The 22,543-nt window shown below is 37.7% G+C and overlaps 6 protein-coding genes across 13 annotated transcripts; 2 read left to right on the top strand and 4 right to left on the bottom strand.

Moving 5' to 3' along the window:
• Positions 1-2,062, bottom strand: LOC125214526 (uncharacterized). Of its 2 annotated transcripts, none has more exons than XM_048115592.2 (5): positions 1,910-2,062; positions 1,196-1,449; positions 905-1,116; positions 569-830; positions 1-480 (listed from the first exon to the last, which is right to left on the bottom strand). In XM_048115592.2, the coding sequence occupies exons 2-5, from the start codon at positions 1,445-1,447 to the stop codon at positions 181-183; spliced, it is 1,026 nt and encodes a 341-aa protein (XP_047971549.1). In that variant the 5' UTR covers positions 1,448-1,449; positions 1,910-2,062; the 3' UTR covers positions 1-180. The 2 variants fall into 2 exon arrangements, with proteins under 2 accessions (XP_047971549.1, XP_088925489.1); XM_089069363.1 differs by having other exon boundaries at positions 1,898-2,056.
• Positions 2,063-3,440: 1,378 nt separating this feature from the next.
• On the bottom strand, positions 3,441-5,674 carry LOC125214525 (uncharacterized). Of its 3 annotated transcripts, XM_048115589.2 has the most exons (5): positions 5,410-5,551; positions 4,835-5,088; positions 4,548-4,759; positions 3,960-4,224; positions 3,441-3,878 (listed from the first exon to the last, which is right to left on the bottom strand). In XM_048115589.2, the coding sequence occupies exons 1-5, from the start codon at positions 5,432-5,434 to the stop codon at positions 3,570-3,572; spliced, it is 1,065 nt and encodes a 354-aa protein (XP_047971546.2). In that variant the 5' UTR covers positions 5,435-5,551; the 3' UTR covers positions 3,441-3,569. The 3 variants fall into 3 exon arrangements, with proteins under 3 accessions (XP_047971546.2, XP_047971544.2, XP_047971543.2); XM_048115587.2 differs by lacking the exon at positions 5,410-5,551 and adding an exon at positions 5,574-5,674 and having other exon boundaries at positions 4,548-5,088; XM_048115586.2 differs by having other exon boundaries at positions 4,548-5,088.
• A 453-nt stretch (positions 5,675-6,127) lies between these two features.
• On the top strand, positions 6,128-8,415 carry LOC125211770 (uncharacterized). Its single transcript, XM_048111690.2, has 3 exons — positions 6,128-6,506; positions 6,998-7,187; positions 7,296-8,415. The coding sequence occupies exons 1-3, from the start codon at positions 6,177-6,179 to the stop codon at positions 8,288-8,290; spliced, it is 1,515 nt and encodes a 504-aa protein (XP_047967647.2). The 5' UTR covers positions 6,128-6,176; the 3' UTR covers positions 8,291-8,415.
• Positions 8,416-8,585: 170 nt separating this feature from the next.
• Positions 8,586-12,317, bottom strand: LOC125214178 (uncharacterized). Of its 2 annotated transcripts, XM_048115082.2 has the most exons (5): positions 11,805-12,316; positions 10,725-11,427; positions 10,087-10,450; positions 8,918-9,304; positions 8,586-8,834 (listed from the first exon to the last, which is right to left on the bottom strand). In XM_048115082.2, the coding sequence occupies exons 1-4, from the start codon at positions 12,055-12,057 to the stop codon at positions 9,254-9,256; spliced, it is 1,371 nt and encodes a 456-aa protein (XP_047971039.2). In that variant the 5' UTR covers positions 12,058-12,316; the 3' UTR covers positions 8,586-8,834; positions 8,918-9,253. The 2 variants fall into 2 exon arrangements, with proteins under 2 accessions (XP_047971039.2, XP_047971040.2); XM_048115083.2 differs by lacking the exon at positions 8,918-9,304 and having other exon boundaries at positions 11,805-12,317.
• Positions 12,318-13,606: 1,289 nt separating this feature from the next.
• LOC125213471 (uncharacterized) lies at positions 13,607-19,183 on the bottom strand. Of its 4 annotated transcripts, none has more exons than XM_089068394.1 (6): positions 18,713-19,183; positions 17,328-18,030; positions 16,720-17,083; positions 14,774-15,156; positions 14,584-14,685; positions 13,607-14,053 (listed from the first exon to the last, which is right to left on the bottom strand). In XM_089068394.1, the coding sequence occupies exons 1-4, from the start codon at positions 18,963-18,965 to the stop codon at positions 15,106-15,108; spliced, it is 1,371 nt and encodes a 456-aa protein (XP_088924520.1). In that variant the 5' UTR covers positions 18,966-19,183; the 3' UTR covers positions 13,607-14,053; positions 14,584-14,685; positions 14,774-15,105. The 4 variants fall into 4 exon arrangements, with proteins under 4 accessions (XP_088924520.1, XP_047969995.2, XP_088924521.1 ...); XM_048114038.2 differs by having other exon boundaries at positions 13,607-14,048; XM_089068395.1 differs by having other exon boundaries at positions 14,637-14,685.
• A 700-nt stretch (positions 19,184-19,883) lies between these two features.
• Positions 19,884-22,328, top strand: LOC125210910 (nifU-like protein 4, mitochondrial). The gene is made up of 3 exons (XM_048110543.2): positions 19,884-20,246; positions 20,615-20,776; positions 21,630-22,328. Exons 1-3 carry the CDS (start codon positions 20,030-20,032, stop codon positions 22,088-22,090), a joined length of 840 nt encoding a protein of 279 aa, XP_047966500.2. The 5' UTR covers positions 19,884-20,029; the 3' UTR covers positions 22,091-22,328.
• The last annotated feature ends 215 nt before the right edge of the window (positions 22,329-22,543 follow it).

The raw sequence follows: 22,543 nt of genomic DNA, 5'->3' as shown, positions 1-22,543 counted from the left end.
TTCAGACACAAATGATACTTGAACATATAACTCCCATATAAAATCCTCGTACATAATCTCCTTACTCCAAAACTCATTCTAAGCTACATTCTATCAATAGTTGGGATTAAATTCATGTAACATGAAGTCTCAACAGACACAAGAATAACAACACGGTGCAGGTATCGAACATTTCTAAAATCACTTGTCGCCTACCAGGAGGGCATTCAAGATAGCGTCTGTCGCGGTGATGTCACCATGTGGAAACAGATGCCCAGCATTTGGCATTTCATGGTATTGTATCCACCGGAGCTTCTTTGCAATGTAGCTTTGCAGAGTGACGGGAACCAAGCCATCATTATCTCCCTGCCACAAGTGCACAGACCCTTCTCTGTCGACGAAAGGATTATCAAGATCCATAGGATCAAAATCCCAACTCCCAAACCCAATCATCATATCACGGTGAAGTGACTCGAACAGCCCCTGTTGCGTTGAATAATCCTGTCGACAAGCAAGATAAGAAGCTATTTGAAGTAAAAGCAGTTTCCTCAGTTTCATGCCATTCTAAAAATGAGATGAAAACAAGTACCCGGTTAACCATTGAAGCCGATAACTTTGCTAGAACTTGGAGATCCGGTGCAGTGAAATTAGGTCTTCCAGCAGCAACACTGGAGGGAGGAAACCATTTCTGAGTGTTCCACCAATAAACGAGTGAAGGAGCGTAGTGTGCCACCCGTAATGCCCACTGGTCTTGTGGGAACTGCTCATAGTATGCTTCTGTTGCTAGCTTCGCAGGAAAACCCGGCCACCAATAATTGATAACGGGTGCTATCATCGCCACTCCTGCTAGCCTGCAATCATATACCAATTTCACATAACCAAACACAAACAGTTGATCATACAGTATCAAAGATCATTTTTTTACCTATGAGGAATGTACTTGAGGCAACCCCAAACCACTTGCCCTCCCATGGAAGTTCCAATAATGTAAAACTTGGGGCCGAGTGCTAGTTTATCTCCGAGCTCTTCTATGTCCAACGCAATGCTCTCCACCGTTCTTTTTGGGTCGGGATCACTCTCTCCATAACCCGGTCTATCAAACGAAACCAAGTGTATCCCCAGTTTCTCAACCAATGCCTGAAAAGTACTTACAAGTCACCTTCACCAAGAACAGAGATAGCTAAAGAGAAAAGGGCTCTATAACTCAGAACCATACCGATCTAGCAAAGTGCGCCTCGTTTTTATTAGAGCCAAATCCATGAACCAGAATGATCTTATAATTAGCTGTCTCTTTGGAGACTCCATGCTCCAAGTAGGCCAAGTGCCTTCCATCCCTAAGTTTGATTCTAGGCCCTTCGACTGATGGGCCACCGGTGGAACCACAGAGCCGAGGGGTTGGAGGACACAAGGCTTGGTATGACCACGCTAGTAACGCGATCAACAACACTGCTATAGCTTTCCAAAACATAGCTGACATAGAGAATACTAGTATTATACATGAGTCCTTGTGAGAGTTTAATCTCTAAATTAAAATCAAGGGATTGGTTTATAAAAATACAAAGAGAGAATTGGTTAGCACAGTCTTTTAATCCAACAGTCACAAAATATAAAAACAAAAGCTTCATGTATTTTTCTTGAAATCGGTTGTAGCTTCATCAGATTATTACATTGTAATCAACTGAAAATATAAGATACAATCCCAGATTCAAAATAATCTACTACAAGAATCCAAATTCACAGCAAAAGCACATCTAAAATTTTCAAGAAACAGGATAAAATGAATATGGTTATGAATATGAATCTGAAAATGGAAACAAATACAACTTCTCCAACAATCCCACATATTAAAAAACAAACAAAAACACACATATAACAAGAATCTGAAATCGAATTATGAGCTCAAACAGAAATGAAGTACCAAAGCTTCAACCTTTGAGAGACAGTCTGCTCTTTGGATTGCTTCAGCTAATGAGTTAATCCACCAGTTTCAATAACCAAAGAGCAAAGTAAACAAAGAGGGAAAAAAAATCGGTTTTGTTTATGAAATGGTGGTTGAAGTTAAATATTTTTCAAAGTGGATACGCCTACTGCATCGATAGTGATATCAGAAGCAACTAACACTTTTGACTTAATCTATTTTATAATCATATAAATTGGAATTTTCTATTTTTTTTCCATAATTCGTAGTATCATTTATTATTTCTTTTATATTATAAGACCAGTAACTCATAATAATATTATTACATGTGAAAAAATGAGTGGAATCATAAAATGAAGAATTATAAGGATAATTATAAATTTATAATGATAAGATAAAGAAATTAAATAGGAGTAATACTTCGTTATTTTGTGTTTAATTGAATATTTAAATGTAAGGATCAATAATGCATTAACAAACATGTCTAAGATTCCTCATATCTATAGCATCCGTACAATATATATTAGTGTCATTAAAAGCGAATGGAGAAAAATCTATTTTATCGAATATAGTTTCGCACCTAAAATTTGGTAGGTGGGATAGATCAACAAAATAATGAAAATGTGGTAGTAGTAGTTTTGCCTTTTCTCAGCCTTTTGTATAAAGTTTTAAAATAATCTATTCTACATTGTAGCCATCACGTTGCAATTAATTGCGGTGAGAATATTTTAGAATTATTTTAATAATTTATAATTTTAATATATTATTAAAAATATTACTCCTATTGTTTCTTTAGTTTTATTTAACATTTATATTGCTATTTGATAAAATTAAGTTTAATTGGTACTAAGTATATAAATTATTCTTATTTTTTACTATGTTTTAACTAATTTTATTATTAATATAACCAGTAACTTGGTTATCCCGAGTTTGATATGATAGCTTTCTAACACAGTAGTATTCATAATTTTGGATTTTAGTGAAAAAAGATGATCTAAAATAATTTGAAAGTCATTATTACGAAACTCTATGTTTTCATTTTTATAGTAGGATGTATATATGTACAATTAGAAAGATATTATTGAGAGCTTTCAAATCATACTCCTAAAAATTGATATAGGACAATAAAATTTAAACTTCTATCTAATTCTAAAAAAAGTAGTAAAAGTTTATGTTTGGTAAGAAAATCAAAATTTTAGTATACTTTATGGCAGATAATTAATTCATAAAAATAGATATTTCAAACATTTGTTAAATTTTTTTAGGTTGTGGCTTGTGAGTTTAACACGTGTTAAATAGAGCTACTAGGAGTAGTATCTTTGTCATCCATAATTACAATAAATAAGTCATAACTAAATCTTGACAATTCACAATAAAAGTCACAACTCATAACCCTCCATGATGATCACAGGCCACAGCATAATAAGATTTACACTACAAATAATTAACGTAGTAAAAGAAAATTTTATAAAAATTAAATTTTGGAAATACCATTATTCATCAAGAAAGACCCTCAAAGCCAGCAATCATCAATCAAATGCAATGAAAAAAATGTTTGCACACTCTTGATGCTCAGACTTGTTCTTGTAAAGGTTCTTCACATACATCCAGAATTGAAATAAAATTTAGTAACAATCACACTCTATGCATAAAAATGGGCAAAAAAAACAAATCAGTGAACCATTTTATCAGCCATCAAAAGCTTGCTCAATATAGCATCTTTGACATCAGTTTCACCACATGAGAAGAGATGTCCAGCATTTGGCAGCTCATGGTATTGCACCCATGGCAACTGCTTGGCAATGCAGCGTTGAAGCGACACGGGCACGACCCCGTCATCAGTGCCATGCCACAGATGAACAGAGCCCTCTCCATTTGGGAAGGGATTCTCAAGCTGCATTGGATCAAGATCCCTGTGCCCGAATCCCACCATCATGTCGCGGTGGTAGGACTCGTGCACGCCCTGCTGCGTCGCGTACGCCTGGTCACATCAACGATCGAGCAATCATGTCAGCAAGAAAGCGAAGATGCTAATGGCATTGCCCTGTGAGGGAAAGTGTACCTTGTGAGACACTCCTGAGGCAGCCATTTTGGCGATGATTTGGAGGTCGGGCGCTGTGAAGTTTTGTGTACCAGCAGCAACGCTGGAGCCCGGGAACCATTTCTGAGTGTTCCACCAGTAGACGAGCCAGGGGACGTGGCGTGCAACACGCAACGCCCACTGGTCCTGCACAGGCTGGAGATTGTATGCCTCTGTGGCTAAAGCGGGGGGAAAACTAGGCCACCAGTAGTTCACAACTGGAGCTAACAATGCAGCCCCTTTTACCCTGTCACAGTTTATAAAGTTATACAGAATTTATCAAAGAGAAACACCTAAACATATCAATAATGAGCAAAATATGTGATCTGAGGCAAAACTATTAAGCAAAATATGTGATCTTAGGCAAAAATTTTAAGCATAACATGTGATCTGAGGCAAAACTATTGAGCAAAATATGTGATCTGAGGCAAAATTATTGAGCAAAATATCTGATCTGAGGCAAAATTATAGAGCAAAATATGTGATCTGAGGCAAAGTTATAGAGAAAAATAGTGTGATATGAGGCCAAATTATAGAGCAAAATATGTGATCAAGGCAAAGCATTATTACCTGTGAGGAATGTATTTGAGGCATCCCCAGACAGCCTGTCCTCCCATGGAAATTCCAATGATATAAAACTTTGCACCGAGTTCTAACTGATGTCCGAGCTCTTCTATGTCTAATGCTAGGCTCTTTATGGTCCTCTTTTGGTCGGGATCGCTCTCTCCATAACCCGGCCTATCAAAGGAGACGAAGTATATGCCCAGTTTCTCCACCAAATCCTGTTGGAAGCAAAAACAGATAATCATTTGTGATGTTCCTATTCCCTCCATGGCAAAAGGGGATAACGTTGGTACCGTGACAGTGATGGAGGCTTCGTGTTTGCTAGAGCTGAAGCCGTGGACCAAGATGACCTTGTATTTGGCTGCCTCTTTAGGGACTCCATGCTCTTTGTATGATAAGTTCCTTCCATCCCTTAGTTTGATTCTAGGTCCTACGAGGGGTGGCCCGCCCTTCGTGCCACAAAGGCGTGGTGGTGGTGGGCGCAAGGGCCGGTAAGCCCATGCCACGAACCCAAACAACAACACCACTCCAATTTTCCAAGACATTGCTGTGAATAGGGGAAAAACACATCATTTGAGAATTCATTTCCAACCATACATTCATGGCACTCAATTTCTATGATCAGATCTAATTCTCACAAAACCAGAGGCATTGATCACTCTATTGTCATGAATTAAACACAATTTATGTGAATGTATGACATCATTGTGTGTTAGTATCCAGTATCCACAAAACAAAATAAAAATTGGAATATGTGGAATTGAAAACCTAGTTTCACCATGCACCCAAATTCATAGTGCTTAAAATGCAGCAGAATTCAGATAATTTTTCATTTTTACTATGTATTGCTAACAATAAAACAGCTTACAAATTCCAAAGAAACAGTGGATCATTCATGTACACACCAACATCATTAGAAATTTCCTAACAATCCCACAAAATCAACACATATAGATATATCAACAAACCAAAATTGGAATAATGTTAAAGTGAAAGTGATCAAACAGTATGAATTCAACAAAAAATTGTCACCTCTATGATAGTTTTCTGTAGAGATTGCTTCTGCTAATGCATTGTGTGTGTGTGTGAAGTTGATAGGAGTATTTGAAAAGTGGAAGTTGAAATGTGAAAAGCCAATATTTGAAAGTGACGAGAGAAATTCGTTTGGTAAGACTATACTTTGTGTTAACTCTTAAGCAAAGAATATTACAAAAAAAAAAAAGATAATATGGCCTTTTTACACTTTAATGCAAAAAAGTTTTTAAATTTTACTATTGGAAATAAAATCCTATGAAGTATTCAAATATTCAATAATTATATTGCTTGATTGCCACACTTATACATGAAAATTTTCAAACCGTAGTCAATTACTACTAATTAATTGAGAAGTAAAGAAACGTTATAAAAAATTAATTTAAATAATATTTGTTGCGAAACAGAAACACAATATCTAATTAGATATTTTTGTTAATATTGTTTTTATGGAAATAATATCAAACGGATATATTTGATATGGAAATATCGTGATTAATTAAGGAAATAACGATCAAGAGTGTTTATCTTTAATCCTTATATATATATCGATCTTCTTTAGAAATCTATATAAGCAGTGCACAGAAATTAGGATCGACATTGATGAATAATTCAATGGAAATCTCGAATAACAGCCTTGAATATCAAAGAGCATCATGGAACGCTCTGAGGAAGAGCATCAATGGATTGGTGAACAAAGTGACCGCCGCGAACATCAGGAACATCGTTCCGGAGCTGTTTGCTGAAAATCTGATTCGAGGCCGGGGTTTATTCTGTCGAACATGCCTCAAGTCCCAACTCGCGTCGCCGGGATTCACCGACGTTTTCGCAGCTTTGGTTTCTGTCGTCAACGCCAAGTTCCCTCAAGTAGGCTATCTTTTGCTGCGGAGGATCGTACTGCAACTGCAGAGGGCGTATAAACGCAACGACAAGGTTTGTATCTTAAATTCCTTTGAATATGATTGTGTGTTATGCTGAATATCTGTGCTTAATTGTGTGTTATGGTGAAATCTGTGCTTAATTGTGCATTATGATGAAAGTCTTTTGGCTGTCGAATCCTAATTTCCCCCCCTAATTTCGTTAAAATTTTGAAAATCTCTGATTAATTGTGTATTATGGTGAAATCTGTGCTTAATTGTGCATTATGGTGAAAATCTTGTCGGCTGTCAAACCCTAATTTCGTTAAAACCTTGAAAATCTCTGCTTAATTGTGTGTTATGGTGATATCTGTGTTTAATTGCGTATAAGGCTGAAAATCTTTTGGCGGTAAAACCCTAATTTTTTCCCTAATTTTGGTAAAACCTTGAAAATCTGTGCTTAATTGTGGGTTATGGTGAAATCTGTGCTTAATTGTGGGTTATGGTGAAAATCTTGTGGTGATCGTACCCTAATATTTTCCCCAATTCGTTAAAATCTTGTGGCAGACACAACTAGTTGCGGCGGTGAAATTCATAGCTCACCTGTTGAATCAGCGGATAGTTGATGAGCTTATCGGCCTTGAGCTGCTGACGTTGCTGCTGGAGAAGCCGACCGATGATAGTGTTGAAGTAGCTGTTGGCTTTGTTGCAGAATGTGGATCCTTGCTGCAGGACCTTTGCCCCAAAGGAATGAATGGTAAGACTTAAGAGTCTGGTTTGTTATTGTTTAGGCAAAAAAACTAGATTTTAGTTGTTGATTTGCAGGATATATCTCTCTGAAACACTGTTTCTTCGATCTTATCAGGTGTGCTTGAGAGGTTGCGAGGGATTCTTTACGAAGGAGATATAGATAAGCATGTCCAGTTCTTGATTGAAGGCCTCTTTGCGTTGCGGAAGGCAGCAAAGTTTCAGATTATGCGTCCGGAACTGGACCTGGTGGAGCAGGATGACCAATTCACTCATCAAGTTTCTCTCTTGGATGAGATAGATGGTGAAAGTGGTTTAGATGTGTTCCAGCCAGATCCCCAGTTCGTGGAGAATGAGAAGATGTATGAGGACCTAAAGAAGCAAATATTACCTGAAGATGAAGATGATGAAGATCAAATTGCAGATTCAGTGGATAGCAATGAGGAAGAGGACGAGGAGCAGATAAAAGACGAGACCGGGACGGACTTGGTTAACCTCCGGAGAACCATCTATTTGACAATCAAGTCAAGTCTTGATTTTGAAGAAGCTGGACATAAGTTGTTGAAGATCGACATATCTGGTATGGAGAAGGAGCTATGCGTCATGCTTTTGGAGTGTTGCGGTGAGGAGACAACTTACAGCCGCTACTACGGACTCCTCGGGCAGCAGTTGTGTCTGATGAACAGAATCCACCAGGAGAGCTTCGAAAAATGTTTTGCCGACCAGTACTCCATGATTCATCAGGAGGTGGAGACTGTTAAACTGAGAAATGTTGCAAAACTATTCGCTCATTTGCTGGCCACGGACGCGTTGCATTGGCGCATCTTGGACTGCATTCAGTTAACAGAAGAGGAAACAACTTCTTCGTCTCGGATCTTCCTCAAGATTTTCTTCCATGAGCTGTCCGGCCACCTGGGCATTTGGTTGCTTAATCAACGCCTTAGTCAAGACTCGTTTGAGTCTATTTTTCCCAAGGACAATCCGAAGAACACTAGGTTTGCTATCAACTTCTTCACTTCCATTGGACTTGGTGGGATCACAGAGAACCTGCGTGAGTATCTCAAGAACATGCAGAACGAAGGAAAGCAGAAGAAAAGGAAAACGAATGTATAGTCCTAGTTAATCTCGTAGTAAATTTTAGTATGGTTATCATCTAAAAATTTTGAAATGTGTAAAAGGCTATAGATGTGAATTGAAATAGAATTGAAATATATTTCCATTATGGTTGGACCGTATTATACCAGATTAGATACTGAGATAGCAATTCAACCAAACTTGTGGAGTTTTCACAATTAAAACAATTTAATTAATCTTAAAGGTATGACACGAACAGATATTATATGAATAATTGAAGTTTTCTTTATTATACTTGGCGTACCTTATTAAGGAAATTAAAATGCTATCTCAATTAATTGTATAAGTAAAAATTAGATTAAAAGGATAATCCATTCACAGTTAGAATAGTAACGATGCCAACAAACAGAAGGCGTAAAATGGGACATTACAATTGCTATCATAGAATTTAAGATGTTCAATCAAACTCGAGCATAACAACCACAAGTCTAAACAAATTATATTCAGCCGACTAACAGACGGCAATATCCTCACTCGATGCATTCTTCATCCTGCGTCGCAGTCAGCCATATATGTACCGGTGCTGTGACAACAAAGCAAATCGGAATAAGATAAAAATCCAATTTTATTTTTTCAACAAAGAAGAGATGAAAGCTAGTAATATACCCCATGACGAATGCAGAACACTGATATGTTGCAGTTCATGGGTGGATTTTCATCATCATCATCATTACAAGCAGTAACAAAGCAGAGGTCTAGGGACCTCATACAATCTTTTGCACTGCCACTGTTGTTCACATGCTCCGTCTACGCGACGAAAGCCATATAAACTGAGAGTAGCTGAATGGGCACAAGCAAAGAGCACATGCTTGAGCACCATCAGCATATCTCAGTTTCTTATGCCTGCACCCCACTCGGTTGGGCCAAATTTGCTGCCCTAGCAGCAACAGGTCAACCATGCCCAACTCGATCCTGAGAGGGTGCAGGCATGGCCCAAGCCCCTCACCGGGGCCGGGCTAATCCGAAACTTGCATCAGGTTGTTGCTGATGAGACTGAAAAGAGATATGGGTTGAACTTAGGATCATAAATGATTGTCGAGAAATGTCTATGTCCATTAAACTAAACAAGGTAGACAGGCCCTTAAATAAACTCAATAAATGAAACTAGTCCCTCAAAACAATTATAAAAAAGAATGCACAAACACATCAGTAACACTGTATGTGATAATGCACCTGGGATTGGAGGATAGTAGTTAGCATGTGTCACTACAATATATATCCTATTAGTCACTCATGTTAGCAAAATTTGTCATTCTTGAAGTTATAGAGCAACCAGCAATGAAAACAAAGAACTCCTTACCCTAACCAACCACAGGGTGATACTATATGCAGTCAATTGCTTCATCAGTTACAGGAAACTTACAGCAATCTTGCAACTTTCAACATCAAAGTTTTATTATTTAAACAAGAATGGGTTATTACAGAAAGAAAAAAAAAAAAACATTTCAGAGTCTCAGACATGTAAGGAAACAAACTTCTACATGATTCATAACAATAAGCAAATGTCTATTGATTCCCAGTGCTACTTTTATCTAGAGTAATATTGTCAACTTATTATGAAAGGACAGTATTAATCCATAAACTGCACATGGAAGTGATGCATAATACACCAGCAGCTCCATTATATGCTAAAACCAGAAATAACAGATACTTATATCATGAAAATACACTTAGGAACAGTTTCGCCTCAAATATTATTAATGATTCCAAGTCCTGTGATGTGTGACCTTTAAGCACATCATGATAACTGAAGTGATGCATTTTACATATCATACCTGTGAAAAAGGCTGGTGAACTGGATCAAGAGGATGGAGATATGGCATTCCAGGTCGTTGACAAGCGTATTGAGGAGAATGTAAATAAAGACCAGAGTTTGGTGGGGCATTTACATGACCAGAGTTAAAAGGAGGCATTTCTGCATGACCATATCCAATGCCAGCTGGAGGGGATGGAGCAATCCACGTCCCTGGTATGTGTTGAGGAAGATGCATGGGTTGGTGCTCTGAAGAAATTGGGGGTCGGTGACCAGATCCAAGCTGTGGGAATTCAGTGTTGTAATTCACTGCAGGTGCATACATAGGCTGAATGGGGTACGGACTTCCACTAAATCCAAAGCCAGGATCAAACCTCTGCAAGTATCTGGAAAGAAAAATGATATACTAATGTGAACTGATTAAAAAGATAATGTGCATCTTTTGAAGCTGTTCTAAAGGTCATTAACATACTACTATTTCCACAAGGACACTGCATTGTACTAGGATATCACCAGAAAAGGTAATAGTAACATGCATTCCACAAAAAAGATAAAATACAAGGAAATCATATCTTGATAGAAAGAGATCTGAAATGGTAAAAGCTAAAAAGGACTATAGGAAAGAGGTAAAAAGTATTGGAAACGGAAGATTAAATATACCTGTCATAGTTCCTGTCATAGTCAGGATCTTTCCGTTCAACTTCGCGGTCCCTAAAGATCGCCACCCGACTATTTGTCTTTGGTCTTCCAATTGGTTCTCTCTCTGTCCTACTCTTAGGTAACCTACTGCTAGATGTCGAAGACTCGGACAAGCTTCTGGCAATAACCCCATCGGATCCACCACCTCTCTCTTCTGCCTTGGTTAGTCCTAAGGAACCATGCTGGAAATTATCATGAATCCTGCCATCACTTCCCTGTTTTGCAGCATAACTCCGCATAGAGCTGTTCGAACTAAATATCCGAGCCCTAGCCCTATTGTATTCCTCCTTTCTTTCTTCAACACTTTTTGCACTGTTTGACTTTTCAGAATGTGCATTCGAATTGCTGTTATTTAGATGCCCTTTTTGTGGCCGCTGCTTGATTGCAACCTTAACCGCACCAGAGTCTTCATTAGGTAGATTTACAGGGATGTCAGCAAGACGAACCAAAGGAAGTCGAATATTAGAAGTCTTGCGAACAATGATTTTGGAGCCAGAACCATCTATAAGGTTATTATCCAACAAAACCATGGACTGCAGTGAGTAGTGCTGTGCAACACGGTGAGCAGCCAAGCGTAAATAAGAAGTGGGCAACTGTTGGAATTCCATCTGCTCCCTTGTAGGGTCCCGAATGAACTTCTCCACATCCTGCTCCATTCTCAACACTGCAGAAACATGTCATCTCATGATTTTTAATAGATTCAAGGAAAAACATGACAAGCAAGGTACTAATATACTGTTGATGACCATGACATAACAATCATCAGGTACAAACTTTCTAGCTAGATTGAAAACCATCAAAATTCAATTATTGTAGGAGCCAATAATAAACATTGATCAAACCAATAGATTGTTTTTACCAGATCGAGTTTGAATTCTAGATAAGCTTCTTAATCTATTTTCATCAATCCAGGCCTGAAGGGAAGACAATTCAAGTATTTAAGCTCGGTTTTCCAGTCACGAATACAGAGGTAAAATTGAGAATTTCATGATTCAAAACATGCACAGCTCTTCAATTAGCAGTCGGAGATGAAAAACTCACCAGAGAGCCGCTCACGAGGATTTTGTATAGCTTCCCGCAGAAACTGATCTACTGTGTTGATCAAATCCTCCGAAACACCCAAAGCCGGTCCGGATTCCTCAACTCTCTCCTCCTGCTTGTTGGAGTTGATACTAGAAGACTCCTTTCTGGAGGAGTGCATGAGGCGGCGCATGCTCTCCTCCACGTCAGCAACCTCCCACGACTCCGGGCCGTCCTCCACAGAGCCCATCGATGACGCTCCGGAGCCTTCCATGGTTTCTTCGAATAATCGTAGCCGATTAGTCTTCAGTGCTTGGTTATTGAGCAGAAAATCGTCAAATCCAGCTCGAATTCGAGAGAATATGAGTGTCCGATTCGAAAGAGACGTCGAATTTCATCTAAACCGCGCGCTGATTTGGGGAAAAGGTGAAGTTTTGATTAGGGTTTGTAGAGAGAGAGGGAGACGATAGAGGAGAGAGAGGTCGGCACGTGCAAGCCACATGATGCCTTTCTTCGGGAATATGAATGGATTCTACTCGGTGGGAAATGTACCACTTTTCTATAGGAATGGTACAACTGTAAGATTCAATTCAATAAATTCATAAAATATTTATTTCATGAATAGGAATTTGTGTCACACAAGGTACTCCCACATATGTGAAGCTTATAATTTTTGAACTTGTAAATCTGAACTTGACATCATTGAAATTCAAATTTTATTATTCATCTACGGTTATTGCAATTTGCATATCAATTTAAAAATATTAGCATAAGCAAACTAATGTGGAATATAAAATCATGTAAAGAAAATAGGAATATAGTAACTCAAGCTTTTATGATAAAACAGAGTACAATACTTTGGCAGTTGAAAAATATAATTATAGGTCAAGGGAACTGATCAATAGCTAACTCATCACTTAATTGCTAACTACAACTAATTTAAGGCCATAGGATTTTAGAAAACGTGTGGTCTACAATTTGCCGCGTGTAATTTTCATTTTTATTAATAAAATAAAAAAAGATAAAAAAAAATGCCAAATTAGGGTTTTAGATGAAAATGTCAATATAGTGTTTCGGAAATATCAACACAATACTTTGAGAATGTCAACACAATGCTTTAAGAATGTTAACCCATTGCTTATATTGACATTCTACATGTATTATATTGACATATTTTATATAGTATGTTGACATTTCTGCTTTACAAAAAAATTGAAAAAATTTCGATTTTTTTTTCAAATTTTGACGTCGGAACATATGCATGTATGATATCGTTGGAATCCTTATAAAATTATCTTTAATTTGATATATGTTATATGAATTTAACGTTTTGGGATTTCTTTTAAAAGTTAGTTATAACTAAACATGTAGTTAATTGACATTAATACCCTTATTGATATTTTATGGAATTAATCATATGACTTTATTGACGTTTTGTATTGATCGTATTGACATTTCATGATTGATGATCTAGGCTCTTAATTTGAATATCTAATGGCTATTATTTAGTTGTAGTTAGCAATTAGGTATTGAGTTAGCAATATAACACTCCCTTATAGGTCAATTTAGGTATTCATCTTCAACTTTAAAATTCGTTAAAATAATATAGTATATTCATTTTAAATGGCGTGGGAATGACATGATAAAATTAGTGTTAAAACGATTAGTATCCCAAGAACACGCAAAAATAAGCAATGGGTATATGACATGAGGTAGAAGAGGAGGAGAAACCAATTGTTATAAATGTGATGATGTATAGCTTCTTGAACTTATACATGAGATTGCTGTTTTCTGTTTGTTCCTTATACTTGACTCACACAGCATTGGGATGTTTTTCATATGTAAATTTATTCTGTTTTTTGTGAAATAATAGAAATGGATATTACAAGATGTAGATGGGGAACAACAATAAGCAGAATAAACTAGAAAAACATTAGCAGCTTTGAGAGAGAGAGAGTTGTGCTTCAATGGCAGAACACTGATAAGGACTTTGAATGTCTAGAAACATGTTTCTACTTCTTGTGAGGTGTTGCTGAAGTAGAGCTGGTGTTGCGCTGCATGGCATCTATTTCTTGAAGCTTCTGCTTTATTTGCAACCAGGCCTGATTCTCCTGGCTGATTCTCTCGGCCATCTTGCGCATCTTTTCGTTCTCACGCATCAGCTTAAAGTTCTCCAAGTAGAGCTCCGCGTTCTGCTTCTCCATGTCGAGCTCCGACTTCTGCTTCTCCATGTCAAGCTCCGACTTCACCTTCTCCATGCCTCACCTGTGCTTCAAGTGCAACCAACTCAGGTGTTGTGTTGTGTTGTTTGTTAAGACAATTGATCTTGTATTTATACCAAGAGAAGAGCAGAAAAGGCAACAATAGTTGGGTTAAGACCAGCTGTAAAGGTTCTGTAATTGCTAAATAATGGCATGGTATGCAATGAGTGAGTGTGAGTGGCAATGAGACAAATACGTCAATATGTGTGAGTATTAAGTGGCAATGAGATAATTATGTCATGTGTAAGTGTAAATGGCAATGAGATAATTATGTCAATATGGGAGTATAATGTGGTAATGAGATAATTTGTCAATGGGTGGGCGTGAGTGGCAATGAGACAAATATGACAATGTGCGAGTATAAGTGGCAATGAGACATCTTCTCTTGCAATCCTCCAGCTAACGCAGTTAGTTAACAAATGATCATTAATTAATAAAACTCTTAAGCACAAAATAGGACATTATAATCCTAGTGCAACATAAAATAGGACGTTATAATTGCTAGTATCAGTAAGCAAAGTCATGACCACAAGTCTAACCAAAATATTTTCAGCGAGACAAACATCGCTCTAACAGACGGGAATATCCTCACTCGATACATTCTTCGTCCTGAGTTGCAGTCAGCCATATGTGTACCGGTGCTGTGACAACAAAGTGAATCGTAATAAGATTAAAATTCGTTTTTATTCTCTTAAGAAAGAAGAGATGAAAGCAAAGCAATCGATATACCTCATGACGAACACAGAACACTGATGTCAAAGCTCTGATATGTTGCAGTTCATGGGTGGATTTTCATCATCATCATCACATGCAGTGGTAATGCAGAGGTCTAGGGAACTCATGCAATCTTTTACACTGCCACTGTTCACATGCTCCGTCTACACGACGAAAGCCATATAAACTGAGACTAGCTGAAGGGGCACATGATTGAGCACCATCCAGCATATCTCAGTTTCTTATGCCTGCACCCTACTCGGTTGGGCCAAATTTGCTGCCCTAGCAGCAACAGGTCAACCATGCCCAACTCGAGCCTGAGAGGGTGCAGGCATGGCCCAAGCCCCTCACCGGGGCCGGGCTAATCCGAAACTTGCATCAGGCTGTTGCTGATGGGACTGAAAAGAGAGATCAATTGAATTTAGGAACATAAACTAGAAATGTCTTTTTCCATTAAACTGAACAAGGTAGACAGACAGGCCTTTAAATCAACTCATTAAATGAGACTAATCCCTAGAAACAATTATATTAATGAATGCACAAATACACAAGTACCACGGTATATAATAATGCCCCAGATCAATGAAGATAGTAGTACCAATTTAGCATGCGTGACTATGGTATATATCTAATTAGTTACAAGGTAATGAAGCCCAGGCCCAGGGAAGTACAATTGTACCCTCTCATAAAGTCCCAGATCAATAAAGAAATGCATTTCTGCTCCATCGTTGCAATAGACACCTAGGGCACCATAGGCAATTAGGCATTCAAGTAATAACACGTAGGGCGAACAACATATGCACTTCTAAGCACAGTTAGAAAACTGAGCAACAGAAGGAGATCTAATGCCTAAGGACAAAGCTATCATGAGCTGCGACTAGTGTAAATGCTAAAAAGCAAAGACAGAAAGTTACAAACTCTTTTAGGCCAACTCCTCTAACCAGCTACCTATAATTTTGTAGAAAGGATGGTTTTCATACATGTAACTAGCTGATAGACAGGGGCGGACGCAGAAAATTTGTTTAGTAGGGGATATATTGTAAACGATAGTCGCTTTGTCCTTCATGATTTTAAGGGTATTTTTGTCCCAAAAAAATTCATAATAGTGAAAGTAGCTTAAATGATATTAAGTCAAAGTTGACACGCCTCAAAAGATATTTTCAAAGTTTACGGATACAAAATGATAGTTTGACAAAGTACGCGGACTAAAAAAAATATTTCCTCTATTAAATTACAACAACTAAACACTCTGAATTTGTTAGGTATCAATTACCTGAAAAACTTTCAATCTAAACAACTCAAACAAAAATCAATAATTTTCAATAAATAAAAAAATCCTGTAAATTAAACTTTCGTATTATAATTTCACCTAATAAAGTAAATATGAATAAAGTAAAAAATAGACAAGAAAAAAACTAAAATTACCAAGCAAAGTCCGCCAACTGAATAACTAATTTTGAGTATTTGCTTAGTTCTAGTGTAGGAAATTTTTAATTAAAGAAGAATTCGTAGTTTTACTAAATTATAGTACTCCTACTAGCTAATTCTCCTAAACCTATGCAATTCTGAATATTTTAATTTGACAAACAGTAAATGCACTAAAAACAAAAAAAAAATTTATTCTATTGGGCTTAAGCCTCTTCTCACGCGTGTCCGCCCCTGCTGATAGACGAGTAAGTTGAACGGGATAAAATTTATGGTCACGAAAAGCCATATAAGAAAACACAAATATTCCTAAAGTCTCCTACAACTCAGGAGTAACATCTTCTTTGTTGGAACTCATTACTCTTGTTAGAACAATTTGTCATTCTTGAAGTTATTGAGCAACCAGCCATGAAAACAAAAATGAATTCCTCACCATAGCCATCCATAGGATGTAAAAGGTGCAAAACTAAAGAGATGTGAACATGTGGCCTTTAAAGCACATCATGAACTGAAAAGATGCACTTCACATATCATACCTGTGAAAAAGGCTGGTGAACTGGATCAAGAGGATGGAGATATGGCATCACAGGTCGTTGACAAGGGTATTGAGGAGAATGTAAATAAAGACCAGAGTTTGGTTGTGCATTTACATGACCAGAGTTAAAAGAAGGCATTTCTACATGACCATATCCAATGCCAGCCGGAGGAGATGGAGCAATCCACGTCCCTGGTATGTGTTGAGGAAGAGGCATGGGTTGGTGCTCTGAAGAAATTGGGGGTCGGTGACCCGATCCAAGCTGTGGGAATTCAGTGTTGTAATTCACTGCAGGAGCATACATAGGCTGAATGGGGTACGGACCTCCACTAAATCCAAAGCCAGGATCAAACCTCTGCAGGTATCTGGAAACAAAAATGATATATCCCTGTCAACTGATGAACAAGATGATGTGCAATCTTTTGAAACTATTCTAAAGATCATGAACATATTTCTATTTCCACAAGGACAACATACTACATTGTAAGATATCACCACACAAACTAACAATATGCATTCCCCAACTAAGATAATATACAAGGAAATCATGTGGAAATGAAGAGATGGTAAAAGCCTGAATGATTTTTTGAAACGGGCGATTCAGAATACCTGTCATAGTTCCTGTCATAGTCAGGATCTTTCCGTTCAACTTCGCGGTCCCTAAAGATCGCCACCCGACTATTTGTCTTTGGTCTTCCAATTGGTTCTCTCTCTGTCCTACTCTTAGGTAACCTACTGCTAGATGTCGAAGACTCGGACAAGCTTCTGGCAATAACCCCATCGGATCCACCACCTCTCTCTTCTGCCTTGGTTAGTCCTAAGGAACCATGCTGGAAATTATCATGAATCCTGCCATCACTTCCCTGTTTTGCAGCATAACTCCGCATAGAGCTGTTCGAACTAAATATCCGAGCCCTAGCCCTATTGTATTCCTCCTTTCTTTCTTCAACACTTTTTGCACTGTTTGATTTTTCAGAATGTGCATTCGAATTGCTGTTATTTAGATGCCCTTTTTGTGGCCGCTGCTTGATTGCAACCTTAACCGCACCAGAGTCTTCATTAGGTAGATTTACAGGGATGTCAGCAAGACGAACCAAAGGAAGTCGAATATTGGAAGTCTTGCGAACAATGATTTTGGAGCCAGAACCATCTATAAGGTTATTATCCAACAAAACCATGGACTGCAGTGAGTAGTGCTGTGCAACACGGTGAGCAGCCAAGCGTAAATAAGAAGTGGGCAACTGTTGGAATTCCATCTGCTCCCTTGTAGGGTCCCGAATGAACTTCTCCACATCCTGCTCCATTCTCAACACTGCAGAAACATGTCATCTCATGATTTTTCATAGATTCAAGACAAAAGATGACGAGCAAGGTACTAATATACTGTTGATGACCGTGACATAACAATCATCAGGTACAAACTTTCTAGCTGGATTGAAAACCATCAAAATTCAAAATTGTGTTAAAGATTGTCAATTATTTTAGGAACCAATAATAAACATTGATCAAAACAATAGATTGTTTTTTTACAGATCAAGCTTGAATTTTAGATAAGCTTCTTAATCTATTTTTTATCAATCCAGGCCTGAACGGAAGACAATTCAAGTATTTAAGCTCGGTTTTCCTAAATAAAGCCCTTCCTAAATGCATAGCCTCGCTAGTCAGCTACTATAACAGTATCTTTGTGTGTACATATGCTCAAAGATTAATCAGTAGTTCAGCACAAACTTTCTAGCTTGATTGAAAACCATCAAAATTCAAAATTTGTGTTAGAGGCGGTTAATTATTTTATGAACCAATAGTAAACATTGATCAAACCAATAGATTGATTTTTTACAAATCAAGTTTGAATTCCAGATAAGCTTCTTAATCTATTTTTATCAATTCCACGTTTCAGCTTGGTTTTCCAGTCATGACTACAGAGGTCAAATTGAGAATTTCATGATTGATAACATGCACAGCTCTTTAATTAGCAGTCGGACATAAAAACTCACCGGAGAGCCGCTCACGAGGATTTTGTATAGCTTCCCGCAAAAACTGATCTACTGTATTTATCAAATCCTCCGAAACACCCAAATCCGGTCCGGATTCTTCAACTCTCTCCTCCTGCTTGTTGGAGTTGATACTAGAAGACTCCTTTTTGGGGGAGTGCATGAGGCGGCGCATGCTCTCCTCCACGTCAGCAACCTCCCACGACTCCGGGCCGTCCTCCACAGAGGCCAACGATGCCGCTCCGGAACCTTCCATGGATTCTTCGAATAATCGTGTCTGATTAGTCTTCAGTGCTTGGTTATTGAACAGAAAATCATCAAATCCAGCTCGAATTCGAGGGATGATGAGCGTCCGATTCGAAAGAGCCGTGGAATTTCATCGATAAACCGCGCGCTGATTTTTGGGTTAAAAAGGTGAAGTTTTGATTAGGGTTTGTCGACGACAGAGTAGATAGAGGTTGTCACATGCAAGCCACGTGATGCCTTTCTTCGGGAATATATATATAGACTTTCACGATAACGATAAGAGTGTGTTATATTGCTAATTATTCTTTGAATTGCTAAACAATGATAATGATATGCATTAGATCTTCAAATCAAAGGCTATAATCATTCAACTCCGAATATCAATATATTGTAAAAAAAAATATCAATAAGAGTATTAAAGTCGATTAACAACAAATTAGTTATAACACTATATTGATATTCGGAGACTAATTGACTTTAAATATATATAATTATCACAATTTAAATTATTTTTGCGCACAACGTATATCAAATTAAAGACAATTTTATAAGAAATCTAACGAGATCTCACTTGAATAGGTTTCGATGTCAATTTTTAGATTTTTATGAAGTAGTTTAATGTCAATGTAATTATCAATATACGTAAACATAATATGTATAAAATGTCAATTCGAAATTGTATTGACGTATTTAAAACACCGTATTGATATATTTAATACCTTTTATATTTAAATATTAAAAAATTAATTTACACATGTCAAACTATAGACTACTAGATCTTTAAACATCATATTATCTCCAATTAGTTATAATTAGCAATTTAGGAAAAGTTAGTAATTGATCACGTCCTTCAAAGCTACTCCTGCTATTTTAATTTTTGTTTGTATTTTTATATTTACATTTAATTAGTTACTATTAATTGATATAGCATAAGAATTTTCCCCCAAAAAGAATTAGCGACACAGCGGCCCGAGCGCCAAACACCGCCGCCGGAAAACTGGGAATCAACTCATCCTCCGCCGACACAACTCGGAAATTCTGAGGAGAGAGGGAGCAGAAATCGTTTGATCAACAATGAAAATTTGGGGAAGACTGATAAATCGAGCAATTCTTCTCAGCAGTAGCAATGGCGGAATACTATCGAAACCCTTAAATCCTCGAAATGGGGCTTGTGGGGCCGGCGCATTCCGCCGGAACATCTTCTCGTCTGCCTCGTCTCCTTCGATTTATTTGTCGGATTTGAACGTGCTGAAGTCTTCATTACGCTCCTCCCAGCGGAATCAGTTCCAAGGTCTGTTCACCTGTTAAATACTTATCTTTATGTGTCTGAAGGCAGGATTTTGATAAATTGGTAGGCGGATTAGGTTAATTTCATGTTTATTAATTAGTGAAAATAAGGCTTCCGAAAATCCCTATTGTTTGAGGGTTTGAATAGATATTTGTGTTTGTTAGCGCTGATAACAGTTGGTTTTGGTAAATTTGTTGTTCCTTTAATTGAATTTGTGTGAATATTGAGATTGGTTTGTATGCACTATTTGTTGGCCTTCTACTGTTTGAGAGCACAAGTGGTTGGTTTTTCATATGAATACTACTTGATGTAGAAATAGATTTCTGCAGGGTAATGTTTTAGCTAACAGTTCTAAACTTGGGATATGACAGAGCAGAGGAGGAGCATGTTTATCCAGACACAGTCAACTCCTAATCCTGCCTCGCTGATGTTCTATCCCGGGAAGCAAGTTATGGAGACAGGGAGTGCCGACTTTCCTAATGCACGCTCTGCTATGAGTTCGCCACTGGCAAAGAGTCTTTATGGAATTGATGGTAGGCATTATCTTCCTACTCTCGAAAAAAGGGTTTACGTACACAAGTTTCTGTTAGTTATGTGTTTATTAGAATTTATTAGTTGCAAACACATGATACACTGAAGATTTTGATATGTGCTGTGTCGTCCAATGACTAGGCTTGTAGTCGAATCTAGAGAATAGGACAAGCTAAAATTTATTTCTAACTTGGAGTTATACAAATCGCATATATAAGGCACAGTTTCTGCATTTTGCTTGTGCCTTGTAGTCAGATTCTGCCATATCATTTCAGTTTGGCTTATGATTATTCCGTTTTGGCATAGAAGGACAATGAATGAATTATTAAGAACATTCCTATAAGTGCATTAAGCGATTGACTCTCGTGTTGGATTTTCCATATGGGGACTACTCAAGGAGATTGCTCTTATTTGGTATAGTTATGTAAGTTCCATGAGCATTATGTAAATTGTTTCCAGTGGGAGATACAGCAAGCACCCTCTTAGTTATGGGATCAAAAACAGAACCTTGCAGTTGATTTTGCATTGGAGAATTGTCTAGAAAAAGTTTAAGATGAGACTGAAATTGCAGTCACTAGAAATTAGGTGGTTTGAAGAACCTTATAATGAAAATATTTAATTCTGTGTTGGTTCATGGTTGTAAGAGCATGTGCATGATATATATTAAGCTTGGCTCTTCTAAATATCATGAGAATATCTTGTGTGTTGTCTGTGATATCATGTATCCGAGCTACCATCATGTCATTTTCTATATTAGAGTTTCGGGCATCTCATCTTCAGATATGGAGTATAATTTTTAGGTTAATGATTCATTGGAATCGATCATAAGTTCATAACTTATACTTGACTGTGCAGGAGTGACCAGGGTCTTCTTTGGATCAGATTTTGTGACCGTAACAAAGTCAGATGAAATCTCATGGGATTTGCTCAAACCTCAAGTCTTTGCAGCAATCATGGATTTCTATTCTTCTGGACAGCCGTTGATATTAGATTCAGCTGTTGCTGCCTCCATGGACACAGCCATCAAGGAAGATGATTCAGAAACTGTTGCCATGATCAAAGAGCTCTTAGAAACTCGAATCCGGCCAGCAGTGCAAGACGACGGTGGTGACATTGAGTATGTAGGGTTTGATCTGGACACCGGAGTAGTTAAGCTGCGAATGCAAGGAGCCTGCAGCGGATGCCCTAGCTCATCTGTCACTCTGAAATCTGGGATTGAGAACATGCTAATGCATTACGTCCCTGAGGTCAAAGGTGTGGAACAGGAATTTGATGAAGAAGAAGATGCAACGCTAACTGGAGCGCCACACGAGTAATTTACACTCTATCAGCACAGTCCCCACACATACACATAAAAGAGGAATAAAAACTCACTACTACTAGTTTGGCTATCTCTCCAGCATTTCTCATTCCGTTTGTTCTTTGTAGCTCTTCGGTAGCTAACTTGTTGCGATCATTTGGTCGTTTAGCTTTCTAGTAGCGCGTTAAAGCATCGATGCTGAGGAACAGTGAACTTGCTCGGTTCTGCTTAAATATTTTTGGTGCTTGATCTCATGATATGTTACACTGTATATTTTTTATCATCAGAAACCAACCTGCAAAATTAATCTTGAAAATAGTTGAAATTGTATATAGTCATCTGAATAAATTTTTGAGTGCAGGGAGGGGTAAAATTGGCATACTATATTGTGAAATTATATATTCAGTCTTTTTCTACTCAATTTAAGTTTGCCAAAAACCCACGTCACATGCGGCCATTAATTTTGCCT

This window comes from Salvia hispanica, chromosome 3 (genome assembly GCF_029641045.1).
Source record: "Salvia hispanica isolate PSC_SH4W2 chromosome 3, Shi_PSC_v1, whole genome shotgun sequence".
NCBI classification, from domain to species: Eukaryota; Viridiplantae; Streptophyta; class Magnoliopsida; order Lamiales; family Lamiaceae; genus Salvia; species Salvia hispanica.
The sequence above is the reverse complement of the archived record's forward strand: the minus strand, read 5'-3'. Positions and strand labels throughout refer to the sequence as shown.

What these genes read in the sequence shown, in the direction of transcription:
- LOC125211770 (XM_048111690.2), top strand. Translation starts at nt 6,177, where the DNA reads ATGAATAATTCAATGGAAATCTCGAATAACAGCCTTGAATATCAAAGA. An exon ending in CGTATAAACGCAACGACAAG is followed by an intron (nt 6,507 to 6,997) that starts GTTTGTATCTTA and finishes ATCTTGTGGCAG; the next exon opens with ACACAACTAGTTGCGGCGGT. An exon ending in TTGCCCCAAAGGAATGAATG is followed by an intron (nt 7,188 to 7,295) that starts GTAAGACTTAAG and finishes CGATCTTATCAG; the next exon opens with GTGTGCTTGAGAGGTTGCGA.
- LOC125214178 (XM_048115082.2), bottom strand. Translation starts at nt 12,057, where the DNA reads ATGGAAGGCTCCGGAGCGTCATCGATGGGCTCTGTGGAGGACGGCCCG. An exon ending in TCCTCGTGAGCGGCTCTCTG is followed by an intron (nt 11,428 to 11,804) that starts GTGAGTTTTTCA and finishes ATGTTTCTGCAG; the next exon opens with TGTTGAGAATGGAGCAGGAT. An exon ending in TATGACAGGAACTATGACAG is followed by an intron (nt 10,451 to 10,724) that starts GTATATTTAATC and finishes TTTTCTTTCCAG; the next exon opens with ATACTTGCAGAGGTTTGATC.
- LOC125214526 (XM_048115592.2), bottom strand. Translation starts at nt 1,447, where the DNA reads ATGTTTTGGAAAGCTATAGCAGTGTTGTTGATCGCGTTACTAGCGTGG. An exon ending in AGGCGCACTTTGCTAGATCG is followed by an intron (nt 1,117 to 1,195) that starts GTATGGTTCTGA and finishes AGTACTTTTCAG; the next exon opens with GCATTGGTTGAGAAACTGGG. An exon ending in CGGCTTCAATGGTTAACCGG is followed by an intron (nt 481 to 568) that starts GTACTTGTTTTC and finishes GCTTGTCGACAG; the next exon opens with GATTATTCAACGCAACAGGG.
- LOC125213471 (XM_089068394.1), bottom strand. Translation starts at nt 18,965, where the DNA reads ATGGAAGGTTCCGGAGCGGCATCGTTGGCCTCTGTGGAGGACGGCCCG. An exon ending in TCCTCGTGAGCGGCTCTCCG is followed by an intron (nt 18,031 to 18,712) that starts GTGAGTTTTTAT and finishes ATGTTTCTGCAG; the next exon opens with TGTTGAGAATGGAGCAGGAT. An exon ending in TTCACCAGCCTTTTTCACAG is followed by an intron (nt 15,157 to 16,719) that starts GTATGATATGTG and finishes CTCTCTTTTCAG; the next exon opens with TCCCATCAGCAACAGCCTGA.
- LOC125210910 (XM_048110543.2), top strand. Translation starts at nt 20,030, where the DNA reads ATGAAAATTTGGGGAAGACTGATAAATCGAGCAATTCTTCTCAGCAGT. An exon ending in CCAGCGGAATCAGTTCCAAG is followed by an intron (nt 20,247 to 20,614) that starts GTCTGTTCACCT and finishes GGGATATGACAG; the next exon opens with AGCAGAGGAGGAGCATGTTT. An exon ending in GAGTCTTTATGGAATTGATG is followed by an intron (nt 20,777 to 21,629) that starts GTAGGCATTATC and finishes TTGACTGTGCAG; the next exon opens with GAGTGACCAGGGTCTTCTTT.
- LOC125214525 (XM_048115586.2), bottom strand. Translation starts at nt 5,434, where the DNA reads ATGATCCACTGTTTCTTTGGAATTT. An exon ending in CTCAAATACATTCCTCACAG is followed by an intron (nt 4,225 to 4,547) that starts GTAATAATGCTT and finishes AAACTGTGACAG; the next exon opens with GGTAAAAGGGGCTGCATTGT. An exon ending in CCTCAGGAGTGTCTCACAAG is followed by an intron (nt 3,879 to 3,959) that starts GTACACTTTCCC and finishes TGATGTGACCAG; the next exon opens with GCGTACGCGACGCAGCAGGG.